Raw genomic sequence first — 21,109 nt, forward strand, 5'->3', positions numbered from 1 at the left:
GTGATTCTATATTAGTGGTTGAACCTTCTGCCCTGCCAGGGGCTGAAAAATCTTTTAAAAGAAACCTGAAATGTGGAAATATTTGCAGATAATATTTGAGCCCGAACTGTGTTCTGTGGAGCAGTGAGATTCGGGCTGGCTCCGTGCTGGGATTGAGTCTGAAATGATAACTTTGCAGGGTGGGATTTCTGTGGGAATAGAGGAAGGGAAGAGAGGGGCGGACTAGATAAAATGTGGGTTGTTTCTGTGCTGGGCAGAAGGTCCAAATCTCGCACGGTGAGGTTAGCACATTAGCGACAGGTTGGGAACCAGAGCTGGATTCCCGATTATTCTGTAGGAGCGCGAGGATGCTGAGTCCACACCGATGGCAGCAGCTCAGAGAAGGACTTTGCTTCTTTGCCATTAACTTTATTTTCCTTTTTTTTTCCAGCTACTCAGTCACTGGATTTATTGACAAAAACAAGGACACTTTATTTCAAGACTTCAAGCGCCTTTTGTACAACAGGTAGGAAAAAAATCTTAATGAGGTGAATTGAAATCTGATTTGTCAGAATCCTTTTTTATAGAGTGGATGCTGGAAGAGACGAATACTTTCATTGGCGCTGTTAATATCTTTATTATGTGTGCAGTGCACGTGAATAAACACATCATTTTGGGATTTGATCTTTGTAAATCTAAGGCTGTTAGTTTGATTTTTCAGGATAAAGTCTTTATTCTATATATTTTGGGTTTATTCTGATATAACTCTTCATTTATTTAAATTTCAAGTCTTTGAACCCAACTTGAGATAGCTGTGCAGAGGTTTTATGCTGCTCGATTTATCATTAACCAGGTTTGTGGACCAGTTGCAGATGTGCCAATTACTGCTCTCTCTTTAATTAGTGCTAAAGGTACTGAGCAGCATTTGGTCAACAACAGATATCACCGGCCCCAGCTGGAAATCTCCTTTGAAAGAAAGTTCAGGGGTGAGGGGAAAAATGGGCGAATAGATTTGAATCCTTTTCATATGTGCAGTGCCATGAAAAATTTAAACCATGTAGTCGCGTGTTATAAATACTAATTAGGCGAGTCAAAGTTGCCTTTGAGCAAATTTGAAATCTATCAAAACGTGCGTGTATATGTCAGTGCCCCAGAAAACTATTAATATAATATTTTCCTGGATGGCTGCTATTAAACATGTTCTAATTCTTTTGTAACTGGGGCCTATCTCAACCTTTCAGAGACTTTGCTCGGAGGTGGAAGTCAGTGGAAAATAACCTGCAGCTGCCTGGCCACCTGTTTACCTGGTTTAAAAACTAGCACAACTATTCACTTGGTTTACAGTCCTGTTTACTCAGCGGACTCCCTTGAACAGTCTTGCTCTTCGTGTTTTCGAGACTTCACATTCACCAAAAACCTGCAAAATATTTGCTGTACAGAGGTTTTGTTAAATTTAGCCTCTGTTTGCCGTTAAGTCTCTGGTAAACACTGTTCCCAAAGACATTATGGCACATCAAAGCACGCGATGGATCGGCTATTAGATCGCTGTAAATGCTTTTGGCTTTTGTCTCTTGCGGAGCTCTCGCCATCCATCATGGCCATTTTACCTCCCCTTCAGCCCTTCGCGAAAATGTAGCTTAAAATGTCTAAATTATTTTATATATGGAGAATGGTGCAGAAATACAGCTCGAAATCAGATAGCAGATTTCAAGGGAGGATGGGGTGGGCTATGGCCTCACTCTTTTGTGGTTTGATTAAACGATTGATGTTTGTGTGTCGGTAAGGCAGACTCTGCTTTTGATAGATCACTTTGCAGGATTTTTACTATCCCATTGCTGCACATCTTTATGTGAAGAGGAGACTGCGTTTGTCATTTTCCTATAATATTCAGTTGTAAGCTCGAGCCGTGTGTTGCTCAAGAGATATTTTACCTAGGAATGCCATGTCGGTTTGGCTGCTACATGTTGAGCTGAAATCACTGGTAGATCTGGACAGAAACAAGCTGTTGAATTCTGAATTGAGTGGCAATGCTGTTAGACTGTGCCATTAAAGAGCCTGTCTTTTAGCTCCAACCCCGTGCTGAAGATGATGTGGCCCGAGGGTAAACTGAGCATCACGGAGGTCACCAAGAGACCCCTGACGGCCGCTACGCTCTTTAAGAACTCCATGATTGCGCTGGTGGACAACCTGGCATCCAAGGTGAGGCTTTCTGTTCCAAAATCAACTTCTCACCAGCAGGGTGTAGCTTCTCTGTGGAGAGGCTGCCATCTCCTATCATGGAATCGTTGAGGTTGGAAAAGACTTTTAATCAAGCCCCCTGGAATCAGTTGGAAATCTGAGCTGCTCAGTGGCAGATGAGCTTTGGTTGTGACTGTGGGCGCTTGTGAAGATCTCGTAGGAGATTTAGCTGCCATCTCGACATAAAGAAGGTGGATTTGTGTTTCCTCTGTGACCAATGTATCTTCCACTTGTGGGAAAGTCAGTCTCTCTTAGGTAATAATTATTTTATCAAATAAATAATCATCTATAACAAAGCTCTTTTGGCAGAGGGCCCAGAGGATGTAGTTTCGTGGTGGAGAGATTCTCTTTCTGGCTTTCAATGCCAAATGACTTCTGTCCAACCATAACCCAACTCCAGCACCATCCCATGCCCCTGAGAACCTCGTCTAAACGCCTTTTAAACCCCTCCAGGGATGGTGACTCCAGCACTGCCCTGGGCAGCCTGTTCCAATGCCCGACAGCCCTTTGGGGAAGAAATTGTTCCCCAGATCCAACCTCAACCTCCCCTGGCACAACTTGAGGCCATTTCCTCTTGACCTAACGCACATCTCTGTCGAAGGTTCGGCAAGTGCTTGTGGAAACACTTGATTTGCTTGTTTGTTGGAAAAATTATTCTAGGCCACCTGGTATTTGTAAAAATGGAACAGTCAAGAGAATGCTGTGCATCTGGTTTGAACAATTCCTGCAACTCACAGCAGGAGATGAAGAGTTTAAATAACACGTTATCCATCTTGAGACAGTAGGTACCAAAATTCATCATCAAAGGCTGGCTGGCTTGTGTCAAAGGAGTTGGTTTCAGTCCATTTATTGTCAGTATCTGTCACAAATGCCATAACCAGGAACTGTTTCCAAGTCAAAGTTAAGCTTGGGAATTTAATAGGAGGTTCCTGTGTGTCTCAGGACACTCCTTTTCCATTTTTTGCCTTCCCTAAACTTCCATTGAGAAAATTATATTCAAGATGTTGGGGTTTTTGTGATTTTCTGTTGAATAGCAATGGAGAAAATTGTCTAGATCGTCATATTTCCCAGAGAGTTTTGGATCCTGTTAAAGGGAAGACTCTGATTAAACAGACGTGTTTGTCACACTTTGGAGTCTGTTCTTTAGAAGTTTCCGTGGCTAATGCTCCTCGCAGAACGGCGTTTGTAGGTTCTTCGATTTGCAAACTAAGTTACGTAGTTGAGCTTTAGCCATTTTTAGTGGAGAGCCTGGCTGTTGTACATGACAAATTTGATAAGTCCCATCCTGAAGTCAAGCTTATACTAAAGGGTCTGAATTTTGGTGTGTCCTAGAAAGGGGAGGCTGCTTAGGTAAGGGTCCTGAATACAATCCTGATGTACTTCAAATGGAAAACCAAAGGCAGCGAGGTAGTGCCACTGCTTGGCCATTGTGCCCTGAGGATCGAATTGAGGTGGCTTTTCGGACAGGTAATGATATGTGCATGTTATTATAGCAATTAATAACCCTGGGCATTCCAGCCATGTTTGCTGGACACCGGTTATGCACAAATAAATGGGAGTCAGTGCCCGTTTGGATACTTGTCTCAGCTCTTTGGAGAGCGGGTGAACAACTCCTGGGCTGGTAAAACCAGAGTCTCTTCTGGGGACACGGCTCCCTCTGGTTCCAGGTACTGTCATTCTTCCCTTGGCTTGTGTTACTCATTTTTCCCAAGCTTAACCTGCCACCGGAGCTGTCACTGCTCAGCGGTGACAACGTCCATGCGGCTGCTGCGGTTTGGACCCTGCGGGACGTTTTTTGGGGAGCCTGTTGTAAGGGCTGATGAGAACAGCTCTCTGAGAACAGCGCTGTAGAAACGCTGTTTGCTGCTGTGGTCTGAGACATCACAGGAATCAGGTTCCATAGGGAGAGGTAACATCAGTTCATCTTTGTCTCAGCTGTTTCTCGAGAAAACAAGATGAAGATAAACATGAATTTTCATTTGAGCTGATGATATAACATCACCGGAGTGTATCCGGTATGTAAGTGCCGTCAGTGCTGCTGTTCTCATCCTGGGATGTTCTTGCTTCCTTTACATTTCTCCATAAATTGCTTTAAACCATATTTATCTTTTCCATTTCTACAGTCCTCAAACAGAATGGCAATCCAGGAGCTCTTCACTGATACTCATTTGGCCTTCCCAAAAAGACTTTTTGGCAGTATCAGCAGCATCTTTAAACCTGTTATTGGGGGAACAGCATCCAAAAATGCTCATTTGGTGGGCAGAAATAATAATAATAGTATCAGAAACAAAGCTCAAAGTCTGTGAATATAGCGCCTACCTTATTTAACTTTTCCAGTATTTAAAATAACCACCTTTAAAATTCTGTTTTGCTGATGTTCTGGTTTAAATCTGGAACTTGGTGCTGAAGCAGAGTTCTGTGGTTCCCAAGAGGACCAGGGGTTATGGGGCTGTCAGCTGCTTCCATTGGGGTGAGCAGCATGAAAACATAGTTAACACTGCAGGAACGGTTCATAAATGTGATTTTAACTTCAGCTTGTGTCTACACGCGTCCATCCGAGTGTGAAGATTCAGGAGATGTGGTTTTGGAGGACGCTGAGTTGGTGTTCGTCAGTGCTGGTATCAATAATACTCTAATCCTCCAGGCTTAGACTGGGAGTCTTTGGGGCAGAAACCTCTGGTAGATAGAAAGAAGTGGTTTTTTTTTTTGCTTGGGGTTTTTTACAAAAAACAAACCACCCCAAACAAAAACCAGCTTTACCGATTTGCCGTGTAGCATTTCTCAAGCACATTTTACTGTTCTCTAGAGGGTTTGCTCTGTCTGTGATGAATTACTCTGGGTGGCTTTTCTTTTCAATACTGACACGGGAAGTCCTCTGGCTGGCACGGCTGTAAATGATGAGCTTCTCTCTGGACATGAATCTCTTTTATTTTTTGGTCTTTTCTTTTTTCTCCTTACTCTCTAACTCCCTTTGTGTGACTCCTTCCTTCACACCTCTCCCATCCAGGCTGACAGGTTTCATCTCCAGTAAGTGACAATGTCATCACTGGGACTGCTGGGACACATCCAGCACAAATTTGGCAGCGCTGTGTCCTATCCCTTCTCTCCTCTATCGAGCTATAAACTGGAGAAAAGAATTCTCTCAAGGAGGCATTTGTTCAGGGTGCAGTGACTTAAAACCGGTTTGTTTTCCTCTTAACGCTTAAGCTAAAAATCTCTCATCTTGATTTAAAAAAAAAAAAATCAGTTGCAATTAGGCATCTAAACAGCTTTCAGAACGGGGGGCTTTGTGTGTCTGTATTTCAGTTCTTCCATTTATAAAATGCAGCTCCCAGGCTTGACAGCCTCATGGTGCAATAATGAGAGTGGCATAATTATCCCCCTGAAGAGCTGAGGCTGGTGGGGTTGGAAGGATGGAATAATCTCCTTTAGAATTTACCCTGGTAGCTGTCATTGCTGTGAGGCGTTAATTACACTGTAATTGCACTGATGGATGATCTCCTGTCTGCGCAGGAACTTCCTAGTTCTGTTTTCCAAAAGAAAAGCAGCGTCTTGACTGCTGCCTTTTATATCCAGTGCGGACACGGGCGCTTCTCTTTGTGCTGGGCTCCACGTCAGGGATTTTTTCTTTTTGCATTGAGGTTTGGCGCATTTTTGAATGGCAAAGACGCGAACGCCAACCCGAGCACCAGCCTTGCCGTGATGAAGGGGTTTATTGGCAATAATGAATAGCTGTGAACTGCGGTGTCCGTAAGGAACAAGTGACACCAAGTGACACCGTTCCCTCAAGGCACAGGGGTGGGCTGCGCTTTCCTGATCTCGTGCTCCTAACCACTTGTTTAATTGAATTCCGCCGGTCTCAAGATGTTGCAGCTCTGTGGATCGAGCAGAGAAAGTTTGTGATATCAATCTCATCAAAGGGTTTATATTCACGTTGACACCAGATGCAACGTGACACCATTGAGGGCAGATCTGGCCCGACCCGGCGTCACTCTGATCTTGGTGACCCTGTTGCTAACGCTGAGATAGGGCTGTCCATAAGGGTCGCTGGGGTCCGGATGGAGAATATTAGCAAGAGAGGATATGGAGAATTGCAAATAATTCACCTTCACAACCGCAAACTCTTTCACAGCTTCTAACGTCAGAGGTAATTGAGGGAGTTCTCCGGATAACCTGCATTTTCCCTCAATGGCTTATTTCCAGTCATGTACCCTGTTTCTCTGAAAATAAGACAGAGTCTTGTCTTAATTTTTGCTCCAAAAGATGCATTAGGGCTTATTTTCAGGGCCTGTCTTCTTTTTCCATGAACAACAGTCTACATTTATTCTTGAACAAAAATTTATTCAAATACAGTCATGTCATCACATTCTGGAACATCCTCCTAACTCTCCAAACCCTGAATTGCATCATGAATTTCTTGTGACTCTATTTCCTTTTTCCGTGTACAACAATCTACATTTACCGATAATCACGAACAAAAATCAACATTTATTCCAATGGGGTCTTTTGAGTGCGATTCTTTTGGGGTGTCTGCTTTTCTTGGTGAAGGGTCTGTCTGTCCTGCTGCATTCCATTGCCTATTAATTTTACTTTTTTCCATGTATAGCTGCCTGGACACTATTTAAATTGACTTTTTAAATGAACTGTGACTCGGGCTTATTTTTGGAGCAGGGCTTATGTTTCGAGCATCATCAAGAATCATTCCCAGGGCACAGCCCAGCTCTGCAGCTGAAGGCGGAATCATCACCCATGCAGATCGCAAGTTCTGAGAGCCGGTAGGAGACTGTCGAGTGAACAAAAACCCTTGTAAACCTTCACTGCAGAGATAATTTTCCAAAGAAAGCCCAAAAAGTTAGTATGTAAATCTCTTAAAACTCTTAAATTGTAGCATCACGTTATATTTCACCACTCTAATGAAAGGAGAACAAATAGAACAGGCAGGGCTTGTGTTGTCCAACACCTTCCCCAGAAGGTCCATTGACTGGTATCGGTTTCTGGGATGTGAGGCTTTACTTTTCCGATTCCTCCAGATCTCAGCCTGTTCATACTCATATTTAGCGTATTTACTCCTATTTACTCATGTTTAGTGCGTGGAAGCTCCGTGTGCCTGGCGTTGGTGCTGTGTCCCTCCAGGTTACGGCAGGACTAGCCAGGATATTCAAGGATGATCCTCTTTTCTTCAGTATCGCTGAAGGGGAAATAGCAATTTTGAGCCTTTCGCATTACCCTGAGATTAGGTAAGTGACCTAAAATCCTAGAAAACAGGGCTAAATCTTAGACAAATCGTAGAAAATAGGGCTAAAGGGGAGCTTGGGAACGTATCCCCTGTTTGAGGACACCTCTACCTATTCTATTCAGGTGCTTGTTCAGGCTGTTCCTCTCCTTTCCACAGACATTCTGTTCCCATTCCTTGTTCTCCTGATGCCTAATCTGAATTTTTACACTGTAGTTAAAGCCGCTGCTTCTTTATCCTAAAAATGAATATTTCCCTTTCTTCACCGAGCAGCATTTGACACCGTCTCCCACAGCATCCTCACGGCAAAACTGAGGAACTGTGGACTGGATGATCGGGTAGTGAGGTGGACTGTGAACTGGCTGAAGGAGAGAAGCCAGAGAGTTGTGATCAATGCGGCAGAGTCTGGTTGGAGGCCTGTATCTAGTGGAGTGCCTCAAGGGTCAGTTCTGGGACCAATACTGTTCAATATATTCATCAATGACTTGGATGAGGGAATTGAGTGTACTATCAGCAAGTTTGCTGATGACACCAAGATGGGAGGAGTGGCTGACACACCAGAGGGCTGTGCTGCCATCCAGCGAGATCTGGACAGGCTAGAGAGTTGGGCGGGGAAAAATTTAATGAAATATAACAAGGGAAAATGTAGAGTGTTGTATCTGGGCAGGAACAACTCCAGGTTCCAGTACAGGTTGGGGAATGACCTATTAGAGAGCAGTGTAGGGGAAAGGGACCTGGGGGTCCTGGTGGACAGCAGGATGACCATGAGCCAGCACTGTGCCCTTGTGGCCAAGAAGGCCAATGGCATCCTGGGGTGTATTAGAAGGGGGGTGGTTAGTAGGTCCAGAGAGGTTCTCCTTCCCCTCTACTCTGCCCTGGTGAGACCTCATCTGGAATATTGTGTCCAGTTCTGGGCCCCTCAGTTCCAGAAGGACAGGGAACTGCTGGAGAGAGTCCAGCGCAGGGCCACAAAGATGCTGAAGGGAGTGGAGCATCTCCCTTATGAGGAAAGGCTGAGGGAGCTGGGTCTCTTTAGCTTGGAGAAGAGGAGACTGAGGGGTGACCTCATCAATGTTTATAAATATATAAAGGGTGGGTGTCACGAGGATGGAGCCAGGCTCTTCTCGGTGACAACCAACAGTAAGACAAGGGGTAATGGGTTCAAGCTGGAACACAAGAGGTTCCACTTAAATTTGAGAAGAAACTTCTTCTCAGTGAGGGTGACGGAACACTGGAACAGGCTGCCCAGGGGGGTTGTGGATTCTCCTTCTCTGGAGACATTCAAAACCCGCCTGGACGCCTTCCTGTGTAACCTCATCTAGGTGTTCCTGCTCTGGCAGGGGGATTGGACTGGATGATCTTTTGAGGTCCCTTCCAATCCCTAACATTCTGTGATTCTGTGATTCTGTGATTCATTTCTACCCGTAAGTCTATAAAATCGAACATCAGGATGGTTATGCGGCTCCTCAATCCTTCTCGACTAAAATCATATTTCCTGTGTCACATTTTCTGGATTTTTGCTCTTCCTTGTTCTCCCCTCTCCTGACTCACCCGCGTTCGCATCCCCCTTGATCTGCGCTGCCCCGAAGGGAATGGGATGTTCAGATCACTAGAAATCAGTTGGCTTCTTTTTTCTTGCAGTTTTCCTGCCCCTGTGCCCCTTTCTTAGAAAAACATGAACGTGACTCGTGTTCATCTAGAACCCCCGGATCTTTTTTTAGCACTGGTGTCAAGTCAGTTTTTCATTCTTTTATTACACAACTATTTCTGCATAAATGTGGAACTTTGCTTTTGTCCTCACTGAATTAATCCTTTTGTTTCGTTTTTTCCACACCAGGCCTCCCATTTGTTAACATCGGGGGATCTTGCACTCTGAAATTCTATATTGCATACAGATTTAGTACCCATATTGTACAACTTTGTTAAAATCAGTATTGAAACCATCCAGTGGTACAGCCTGCAGAATATGCCACTCCTTTTGCAAGTTCTACTTAAAAAGTAATATTTATTAAGGTTATGAAAAATACACTTTTACCTTGAAAAACTAAGCTGGGCCTTTATGACACTTATTAATTGCTTTTCCCCCACCAATAAAGTTAGAGGTGGGGTAGCAAGGGCTAACAATGAAGAGAAAGGAAAAAATGGACTTGAAACTTAAGCACGTATGCTTAAAAGACTTATAGCCGCCCTTCACAGGCTGCTGCTCATTATAGGCTGCGTCAGCCTGAATGAAAGTTGCCTTCAATCTCAGAAAAATAAAAGTAACCATCAAAACCGGTCTAGCGGGACCGTATATGGGGCTGGTCTCATGGGTGCTGGCTGGTGACCATGGGGGCTGTGTGACCCGGGGGACTCTGTCCTGGCTGTCCCGGGGAGCAAAGCCGCCTGTCCCTGTCCCTCGGTACGGCCGAGGTGGTGCAGACAGAATCACAGACGAGTTGGGGTTGCAGGACCTCTGTAGATCCCCCAGCCCAGCGCTGCTCACGCAGGGTCACCAGAGCAGATCACACAGGTCGGGCCAGGCGGGTTTGAATGTCTCAGAGAAGGAGACTCCACACCCGCTCTGGGCAGCCTGGGCCAGGCTCTGGCACCGCAAAGGGAAGAAGTTTCTCCTCGTGTTCCAATGGACCCTCCTGTGTTTCAGTCTGTGCCCGTTGCCCCTCACCCTGGCGTTGGGCACCACTGAACAGAGTCTGCTCCATCCTCTGACACCCCCCCTGAGATATTGATCCCATTGATCAGATCCCTCTCAGCTTCTCTTCTCCAGCTCAACAGCCCCAGCTCTCTCAGTGTCTCCTCATCACAAAGATGCTCCAGACCCCTCAGCATCTTTGTGTCCCTCCCTGGACTCTCTCCAGTAATTCCTTGTCCTTCTTACACTGGGGAGCCCAGCACTGGACCCGGTTCTGCAGACGTGGCCTCCCCAGGGCAGAGCAGAGGGGGAGGATTCACCTCCCTGCCCTGCTGCCCACACTCCTCCTCACACACCCCAGGTCCCGTTGGCCTCTTGGCCACACGGGCACATCGGTGACTCATGGTGACCCTGTTGTCCCCAGAACTCCCAGGTCCTCTGTGCAGAGCTGCTTTCCAGCAGGTCCCCCCCACCCTGTACTGGTGCCGGGGGTTCTTGGTATTGATTATTATTGGTTATTAGACAGAGGAACTCGCGTGCTGGTGTCTTGTGTGTGTCCTGGGGACAGCGCGGAGCTCGTAGTGTTGAACTGGGCTGGGAGATGGTTTTGCCCTGCGCAGGGTGGTGTTCAGTGATTTCCGTCATTCCAGGGTGTTGCTACGGGCTTTAGAGGACTTAACTCAGCACAGTGTAAAAATGATGGAGTAATCCATGCTGCTTTTAGCTGCTGGTACTGGAAAAGCCATATCTGATGATCAGGGCAATGAATTACATTTTATTCTTTCTTTTATGAAGACTCTCTGTTATTGTCCAAGTCTGTAGAGCAGGGTGATGTGGAACTGGTGCTGATATGTAGCAAAGGTCGGTCAAACTCGACTGAGGAGCACATGGCTCCTGGAGCAGATCAAATCACTCAGGTGACTGGGCTGGACTGACGTCTCAATGTTTTCATGAGGCAACAGTTGTGGCTGCATAGACTCTTTTCTTTGAGTGAAACTCGTTTGATTTGTCCCCTTAGGAGCCCTATTACGTCCGGTGCATTAAGCCCAACGACAAGAAGTCGCCGCAGCTGTTTGACGAGGAGCGTTGCCGGCATCAGGTGGAATACCTTGGCCTCCTGGAGAACGTGCGCGTCCGCCGAGCGGGATTCGCCTACCGCCAGACCTACGAGAAGTTTCTGCACAGGTAAGGACGGCGCCGGCAGTGACTGTTCAGTTCTTTGCGGAACAGTATAAGGTGGAGCATCTCCCGTGTGAGGAAAGGCTGAGGAGCTGGGGCTCTGGAGCTGGAGAAGAGGAGACTGAGGGGTGACCTCATTCATGGGGATCAATATGGAAAGGGGCAGTGTCAGGAGGATGGAGCCAGGCTCTTCTGGGTGACAACCAGTGATAGGACAAGGGGCAATGGGTGCAAACTGGAACACAGGAGGTTCCACTGAAAGATGAGAAGAAACTTCTTCCTGGTGAGGGTGCCAGAGCCTGGCCCAGGCTGCCCAGGGAGGTTGTGGAGTCTCCTTCTCTGCAGACATTCCAACCCGCCTGGACACCTTCCTGTGTAACGTCATCTGGGTGTTCCTGCTCCGGTGGGGGGATTGGGCTGGATGAGCTTTCGAGGTCCCTTCCAATCCCCGACATTCTGGGATTCTGTGACAACGGGGACATTGGACTGAGGTGTGTGATTTGGGCAAAGAGTAAGTCTTGAGTTTTGGGCTTGTGGCCCTGGCTCTGGAACGTATTATTGGTGGTGTGTTTGGTTTAATATCTGCTGTTGGGTGTGATAAAACCCGTGTCTAACAGGAGGTCTGGTTGCTCTCTCTTTTGTGGCAGCAGGTTTATTTCGAGGTGGCACTCGGGCTCAACATCTTTGTGCTAAAATTCATTTGTGGTGTTACCCTCTGCAGCAGGGATGTGTAACGAGGTTCTTCCCCAGAGTATAACCCTAAAACCAGTGCTAATTAACTTCTGTTTTCTCTCTGAACATTGGTTAATTGTCGCAGTGAGAGGGACTGGCACAGTGACATTACGCATGTGCAGGAGGAAACCTCTGGACTTAACAGCTGCAAGTTTGAAAAAAGGATAGTAATGACCCCATTAAAACATGGTTTTGATACTTCTTGCCCTCTGAATTCCTACCAGATTTGTGACAAATGAAATGTTTTAGGTTGGAATTTGTCTTGCAGCTTCAGCAAATTAGCACAGGTACTGAGAATTCAACCTCTTACTGATGAAATAGTGAATTGATTTTTCCTTCTGTCATCGAATCAGGTGAGAGAAAGGCCCTGAGGGTAGAAAAAAACGAAACTATTCAAGCGAGTGGGATGTCACGTGTTAGAAACAAAGTGCTGCTAAAAGATCTGCAGATTTGCCTGGATATTTCATGATACCTGAAGTGGAACGAAAGGGTCCGGCTTACTAAATCCAGCCTAAGTGCTGTGTGTTGGTTTTCTTGAACATTTCGCAGTGTGTGCGTCTGCCCTCACGTGTGGCATTCACTTCCACTCACTCCTAAGATTTGTGTAATTGCTATTAATACAAACAGCTGCTTTGCTTTTAATGACTGTTTGATGAGCTCCTGGAAGCTTCAGACCAGAATTGGCGTTTACGGCCGGGGAACCAAATTAGCACATGGCAACTGGTGCGGCTTTCGGGCTTTGGAACACGTGTTGTGCTGGAGCTGGGGTAGGATTGCAGCGTGAGTACAGACACTGCGGCTTGTACCGCGGGATTGCTCCAAGTCCCGGCTACGCTGAATTGTCTAAATTAAAAATAAATAAATAAATACATACATACATACATATATATATATAAAATCATCTGGCCTGGATATTGTTTCTTTTTGTTTTTTTCCAAAATGATTTGTTCCTTGTGTGAGAGGCGAGTTGGGGACATAACTTCACCACCTGTTTGCTCACGTTTGCAAACGATACCGTAAAAGTTCAGTCCCACAAAAGGATATTTAACTCCCTCACGGGCCGCTGAAGTTTTCAGATTTTTCAGATTTTCTGAGCCCCGAACCTGCGCTTTGTTTTGCTGATCATTCTTAGAGGGGATAGGAAGTATAAATAAGGATATATAGAAATAAGAGATACATATATGTGTTTATATATATATATTTGAGGGCGTGTATGCCTATTTTTTATATATGTGTGTCTTTAAGAACATATGAAAAGGAACTTTCCTTTCTGTAGGAAAAGAGTTTGTTGCTATTTAGCCCTAAAATACTGTAAGGTAGTCAATATCTGGTATTTACCATTAGGAAATTAAGTGAAGCACAGGTAATTCCATTGATAAATGTCCTTTTCGAGCTTTCCTTGAAATTAAGAAAAGCTTTACTTGAGCTCTGTGCAAACCAATCTGCCCTTACCGATTTGTCGAAAACAAGATCTAAATATTTTTTTAGCGAACAAAGAGATTTTGTGCATTCGCTTGGTAACTACATGTTCCGGTTATGTGTCAAGCACGTCAGGCCCATGTGTCTGAAATAGATGCAACGCGTTCTTTTGTTTTAATTTATAATTTGCTATCCAAAAAAAAGCTGATTGGATTTTGGGAAGGGGCCGAACGGGCCTGTGAGGGCATGGCCAGGGGGAGCGTAACCCAACCCTTTCCCCGGGAAGGACACGACACCGAAAATGCTGCTGGGGAGGAGAGCGCGGCCTCGCTTCACGTGCAGACCTGACTTTTTGTAATAAAGCTTCGTAATCGAGCGGCTCCCAAAAATCTGGATTCTGGGGCTAGAGCCGTGCTGGGGATCGTGAGCTCTTGGAGTCGCCTCGTGCGTGTTGGGCGCTCCCAGGGTGAGAACGGAGAAGGAGGAGACGCAAAGGTGGTGTAGAAATGGATGTATGTATGATGTATAAATGTATAAAAGACCTTGAGCGCTGTCGAGGTCTGTCGGTGGGAGAGGGGAAGGGTTGTGGTGTCAGCGAGCAGATTGATCAATGTGCGGTTATAATTAGCTATAATTAGCAGCGAGTTGGGACCTGTTGGAGAGCAGTGTAGGGGAAAGGGAGCTGGGGGTGCTGGGGACAGCAGGGTGACCATGAGCCAGCGCTGGGCCCTTGTGGCCAGGAAGGGCAATGGGACCTGGGGGGGATGAGAAGGGGGTGGTCAGTAGGTCAGAGAGGTTCTCCTGCCCCTCTGCTCTGCCCTGGTGAGACCTCATCTGGAATATTGTGTCCAGTGCTGGGCCCCTCAGTTCCAGGACAGGGAACTGCTGGAGAGAGTCCAGCGCAGCCACGGAGATGCTGAAGGGAGTGGAGCATCTCCCGTGTGAGGAAAGGCTGAGGAGCTGGGGCTCTGGAGCTGGAGGAGACTGAGGGGTGACCTCGTTCATGGGGATCAATATGGAAAGGGGGAGTGTCAGGAGGATGGAGCCAGGCTCTTCTGGGTGACAACCAGTGACAGGACAAGGGGCAATGGGGGCAAACTGGAACACAGGAGGTTCCACTGAAAGATGAGAAGGAACTTCTTCCTGGTGAGGGTGCCAGAGCCTGGCCCAGGCTGCCCAGGGAGGTTGTGGAGTCTCCTTCTCTGCAGACATTCCAACCCGCCTGGACACCTTCCTGTGTAACCTCATCTGGGTGTTCCTGCTCCGGCGGGGGGATTGGGCTGGATGAGCTTTCGAGGTCCCTTCCAATCCCTAAACATTCTGGGATTCTGTGATTTGGACTGGCTGTGGATGCCAGGGCCGTCACGCTGCATGTGCCACAGGACGGACAGAAGGACCAAAGGGACCATCACGATGTCGCAGCGCCCATGGGCAAGGAGGAGGGTGCTCCCTCTGCCTCAGGATGCTCTAAATACCACATTTATATATATATATATAACAATTCCTCTGGGCAGGTTTGCAGTTCTCTGACATCTTACCCCTTTTTTCCTGGCCTGGTTGCTCAGCGGGGGTTTGCCCTGCCACCCTGCTTGTCTCTTTTTTTTGTGTAAATGTCTCGAGGTGGAACATTTTCCCAGTGAACTAATCATTGCAGAAACATTTTCCCAATGAGAATAGGAAAGAGAAACCAGCATAAAACATTCCTGTCCTCTGTGTATGTGTATTTGAGAGGCAGAATGCTTTTGCCAGCCAATATAAATGCCAAAATCTTCTTTTGTGTGTCTGAAGAGGGCTGGTTTTTCGCGTACCTGCTGTATTTCTCAATCAGATCCCCCCGCTGCACGCCGGACCCCTCATGCCGATGCTGCTGCCGCTCACACCCAGCGGACGCCCCCATTTTCCCTCTTCAACAGCCCGCTCACAAAGGCTGGTGTGATGAATGAAAGTGGCAGCGAGATGCGTTTCCATTCAGGCTCATTTTAGCCTGTTCAGTAACTCCCGCAGTGCAGCCGCTCCCCGGTGAAAAGGTTTATTGCCGCGGCCCTTTAACAGTAACTGAAAATTCCGAATGTCTGAAACATTGAGATTGATGCTTGATTTGGATCGTGGGCTTTTAAATAGAGAAGTGGTTGAGATCGCTGCGTGCGTGTTTTATTTAGAACATGAATGCGGGTAATTGCACTGAAAATGTCGCTTACATTTTGGATTATGTCCATAAATCTTATGCAGAAAATTCATTGTGGCTTTTTACAAACGTCTTTTCACCTAATCAGCACTGGGCGAGGATGGTAAATCTTAGAGAGTAGAGTCTGGTGAGGTTATTTTCATGTTTGATTTGGAGTTGTTGCAGTTCTAATCTACATTCTCTCTCAGTGTAAAAAGGATTTTTGAGAGTGAGGGTGGGAGGGAATGACTGAACAAGGGTTACGGGCAATGGTGTTTGCACAATCTGTGGCAGTCAACTGTCTGCTCCTTCGGTAAATAAGAGAGTTCTTTAGAAATGGGTACGGAAAGGGTAAGCAACAAAAATTATTTGCAGAATTTTTACATCTAGGTTTTCTGACAAGACAGTTGATTACAGTTGGCTTCTGATGCAGAAAGGGAGCAAAACAGAGCTGTTGTTCCCTGCAAAAAAACCCTGAAACAGAATGCTGAGAGTGTGAATAATGGAACCGCCAAATCTGCAGGAAGAGAATGGGGAGGTTTGGCATTTTGCATCAGTTCGGTGTTGATGACATGAGCTCCTCACAATGTTTTTTTTCTCAGCATCTCACAAAATCAAACCTCTCTTATATTCATTTTCCTTGAATGTTGAGGATCATGATTCCTGCACAGGTTGTTTTGAGGTTGTTTCTATCTATAATGCCGTTATTCCTATCTATAATCAGTTCTATTAGAATTTAGATCACAATTATTTCTAAAACATGTCGAAGATTGGCCTTCTTGCCCTAGATGGCATGTTGACATTTGTAATTTGTATCTTGGAATTCCAGGTACAAGATGATCTCGGAATTCACTTGGCCAAACCACGACCTCCCATCGGACAAAGATGCTGTGAAGAAGCTCATCGAGTGTCACGGCTTTCAGCACGACGTCGCTTACGGCAAGACCAAGATCTTCATCCGCACGCCTCGAACTCTCTTCACCCTGGAGGAACTGCACGCCAAGATGCTCGTGAGGATCGTCCTCTTCCTGCAGAAGGTAAAGCTCAATTTACTGCATTAAAAACTCAGTTCAAGGTCCTTAAAACACCTTTGCTCCCTTTTCAGGCTCGTGTGCAAAAGTGACAAGACTTCGCCAATTGTAGAATCCTGCGGTTTAATTGCTGCTGGATTATTTTAAAGCTCTTTCAGTCGTGCTCTATAGCTGCATTGAGGTCTTGATGTGGTGTGATGTACCATGAGCTGTAGGACCTACAAGATTATTAGATACTGTTTAAAAAGTTTGCTCTTTACTCAGGGAAAGTAGGGTGCTGAGAAACGTAGAGGAACTTCTACGGATGAGTGCGGAAGTGTGATGAACAGCAGATGCTGAGACAGGCTTAAATGTGTAAAAGTTTATTAGTGGATCCGTAGCTGATGGCATAGATCGATCTAATGGTAAAACACTTGAGGGTGCAGGGAAAGGAGTGAGAAAAGGGACAGGGAATGTTTTCCTCGGAGGCCGGCTGGGAAGAGAGGGGACAGTATCCCAAGAGACCTTAATGGCCTTTCCGGACTTAAAAGGGGCCGAGAAGAAAGATGGGGACAGACTTTTGAGCAGGGCCTGTTGTGACAGGACAAGGGGTGATGGTTTGAAACTAAAGGAGGGAGATTCAGGCTGGACATGAGGAAGGAATTGTTGTCCCTGAGGGTGGTGAGAGCCTGGCCCAGGTTGGCCAGAGAGGTGGTGGCTGAACCATCCCTGGAGACATCCCAGGCCAGGCTGGACGGGGCTCTGAGCAACCTGAGCTGGTGCAGATGTCCCTGCTCAGGGCAGGGGGGCACTGGGGGAGCTGGGAAGGGCCCTTCAACACAAACCATCCTGTGATTCGATGATCCATCCGTGAGCATCGTCCCAGAGCGTCCTTTCTGGTGCAACACATGATCTCCCTCGTCATACTGTTCCATTAAGAATTATTGAGTTTTTATCAGGACCTGAGCAAAATCTCTATTGTTTTTTCTTACCATCCTCGTGATTGGAGCATCCATGGACTGAGGGCAGATGCTCGTGCATATTCATTTATTAAGCTTCGAGCATCCATATTATTGAGTCCTCTAATGTAAACCAAAAAATACAGCCAAGAGGTACAGAAAGAAGGGGTGATTTGCACACTGGTGGCCATCACTTCGCATAAAAACCTGCTATAACTTGCCATACTGGGGGTTGCAGGCACAAGCCCAGCACAGTTAGAGCACAGGAGCAGGGAAATCACTGCCCAGCTCGGGTGCAAAGGGAGCAGAGGAAAGGCAGGCGAGGGAGCAGCAAACGAAGGGTGAGGTCTGTGCAACAGGACCTGTGCGCTTGTCTGTCCCCTCTGAACGTGGGATTTGAGCTTGAGATCTTTCTGGGTTTAGTCTTAGGATAAATTTTACATTCCGTGACTTCAGGACAAATCCACTCTCAGTCAGTCTTTGCTTCTGAAGGTCTTTAAGCCATGGCAGTTTGTTGCTCCTGAAGCATTGAGGTGCTTTTGGAGGCTACGGCAACACAATAGGAGCTGGTTTTGTAGCTTCAAAAGCAGCAGACCCTGGAGGGGAAAAAGCACAAGAGCTGGTTTTAGTGCTTGCTGAACTCTCTGTTCTGTGCCAGTGTGATCTGTCTAACAAAAGGCAACAACCTCTGACTTTCACACCAACAGAAACAGCGGAACCGACTTGTCCTGACAAGGGGTTGTTGACTAGTTCAAGATTTTCAGAAATGTATTTCTTAAAACATGTTTTTCCAATATCATTCTTGGAACTTAGGAAACAACAGAACTTCTGAAGCTCTTGTTTGCCTGGCAGCAACAGAAACTGCTGACAGATGGGTCTAAAACCTTCCCAGAGAAAAAGCCTGATCTAAAGCTGTGCCATCAACACCGATTTGCACAAACTCCTGAAACCCGAGGCACTGAATCACTTCTGGTGAAGTGTAAGGCCCTGAAGGACAAGTTATCCCCTGTGAGCTTTAATAGTTTTGTGGAACACTCACATTTCTTGTGTTTACCAATATTATTTCCTTTCTGGAAAACACAACAATTTGAACAGTGTGGAAGGAGAAACTGTCAAGTCTGTTGGTATTTGTTATGCCAGATCATGTGGTTTGTCTTTAGTAAGGGATTTTCTAAGTTTTGTATGGATGCACGTGATTAGTTTTGCTGGAAATGCAAAACCGAGGCTGCTTAAAGGCTGCAGGACTTGCCTGTTTCAGAGCTTTGTGGTTCAGCATTTCTTTCCCTTTTTGTGGCAATAATCTGCTTGATGAGCCTCACAACAACTTCTCTGGGCTGCTCAGCATCATCCTCCAGGGCTCCTCCCTGGAAATGGCAGCAGACTTTTCCAAAAGCATGTTCTGGCTTCTTCTTTTGTACCAAAACAGGGCTGATCTGTGGGACCCCCCTCAGACACCTCATTTTTCTGGGTTAATAGTTGCGCTTCCGTGGTGCTCGCTCTAGTTTCTCAGGAGTTCCCGTGTCTGCACCCACTTTTCTGATCACGTTGGTCTGATTTGCTGCATTCAGCGAGGTCGTGCCGTTAATCTGGAGTCTCTCTTTGTTCCCATAGCGGGATGAGGCAAGCTAATGGGTTCCTTGTTGAATAAAGCTGCAGGGGGACACCTTGCTCCCAGGCGACTCCAATTTTCACATTAAATGTCTGAGGAATTGACCTTTATTGAAATTAAAAGGGGCGGTTAGTGAACAATAACTCTCTGCTACTGCCTGAAAGGAGCTTGGAGCCAGGGGAGGGTCGGGCTCTGCTCCCCAGGAACAAGCACCAGGAGCAGAGGAAACGGCCTCAAGTTGTGCCAGGGGAGGTTGAGGTTGGATCTGGGGAACAATTTCTTCCCCAAAGGGCTGTGGGGCATTGGAACAGGCTGCCCAGGGCAGTGCTGGAGTCACCATCCCTGGAGGGGTTGGACAGACGGACATGAGGTTCTCAGGACATGGGGCAGTGCCAGGGCTGGGATAATGGTTGGGCTTGATGATCTTGAGGGGCTTTTCCAACCAAAATTATCCTGTGATTCGCAAGACCCGGCCTGTCTATGCTACGGAAGCAAATGAAGTGTCACTGCAGGGTGAGCGCTGAAGCTCCCCCTTCAGATAAAATCCACTGAACAGCCTGGGGCACGATATTGAGAGCAGCACATTGCTTTTGGTGAGTTGCTGGCCTTTCCTTTAGATGGAAACTTCAGAATTATATAGTCTGGGCTGGGCTCAGCAACCTCGGAGGAGAGCAGGGCTGAAGACATCTTGCCTCTAGAAGGTGAGTACCTGGTCAGGAATAATTATCAGCTCCCTGGCCCTGTCAGGTATTTTGCTAGAGTGGTTTTCTGTGGGTTCGGGGCTTCTCTTCTTGCGACGATCAGCCTAAGTCACACAAGGTAAATTCCTGGTGCGCGTTGTCCGATGGCTTCACAAACCTCCCTCCCATTTTCTCCTCTCCCTTGAGTGGAGAAGGACTAACACAAATCTACATGGAGGGCTCATTCTTCTACACAGAGGGTCAAAATTGGACAGGTGGAGCCATCTTTTCAGTATTTCTGATAAATCTCTAGTGAGGTTCTAATTTACCCAATAAAAGGTTTGTGGGGAGAAGACAAGCTCCTCGAGTGCTCAAGGTACCGAAGACTTTGAAGAAGCTCAACCCACTGCGGTTCACCCGCGTCTGTTTATACCCACTGGATGTTCTTCAACCAGGCTGGAAAATGCCGACAACCTGCTGGAGAAAAGCTCTTTAGAGTCCTGGAACTTGCAGCTAAAGACAAGAAACACTAATGAATTTAAATCCTTACTGAACAGCTCACCGACAAAAGAGCAGGTGTTGGCTTGATATCTATAGGTTTGTAATTAAATACCTTGCACAGCATTAAGTCCGACTGGGAAATAGTTGAATTTTTCTTGCGTTTTCTGTATTTCATTTGTTTTCCCGTTAGATTTGTGATCATGCACCAGCCGGGCTCTGCTGCCGGTAGATGGGGCAGTGCTGGAAAAGGAACGATTGACACAATTCAAAATAAAATCAGAGGAAGGATCTGCAGAGGCCTCTGCGCTCTGAAAGCATCACGGCAGTTCTGCCTGTATCTTATTTTCTGTTCTCAACTTGCTCTCAGTTGCTCATGAAAAACTCACAGGAAAATGTAATTCTTGCTGTTTTTTCCTTACTTTAGTTTTGCTTATAAGAAGCAAAGGCCAATTAAGGCAAGTTGATGCTTCTGAGAGTCACAGGATCTAAAAGGAAAGAGAGAGATTAACTTGATTTGAAAAAGATAATTGAGCCTTCTGCTGCATAGGAGCTCCTCAAATTTGAATTTAGGAAAAGACAACTGGAGGTAAAATGTGGTGTTGTGACAACAGGCACTTGTGTGATAAAAACTGAGGGAAAGCGTAAGGCGCAGCCTTACAAACGGCCAATAATGCTTTTCTTTGTGCAGGAATGCTTTAAAATGAAAGAAGGATCTGCGTACAATGCACATAGCGGTTCTGGTTCTTGGTGGTTTTAAATGTACAGCTTCACTGA

General features: G+C 46.3%; 1 protein-coding gene across 1 annotated transcript in view; it reads left to right on the forward strand.

Moving 5' to 3' along the window:
• Nucleotides 1-21,109, forward strand: part of MYO1D (myosin ID) — a 148,469-nt gene that overhangs the window by 53,261 nt on the left and 74,099 nt on the right. Inside the window, exons 13-16 of the mRNA XM_065651115.1 lie at nt 431-505; nt 2,046-2,178; nt 11,101-11,267; nt 16,406-16,613. Coding sequence (XP_065507187.1) covers nt 431-505; nt 2,046-2,178; nt 11,101-11,267; nt 16,406-16,613 — 583 coding nt within the window. The remainder of the gene's footprint in view (nt 1-430; nt 506-2,045; nt 2,179-11,100; nt 11,268-16,405; nt 16,614-21,109) is intronic.

Source organism: Caloenas nicobarica, chromosome 24 (genome assembly GCF_036013445.1).
Source record: "Caloenas nicobarica isolate bCalNic1 chromosome 24, bCalNic1.hap1, whole genome shotgun sequence".
NCBI lineage: Eukaryota > Metazoa > Chordata > Aves > Columbiformes > Columbidae > Caloenas > Caloenas nicobarica.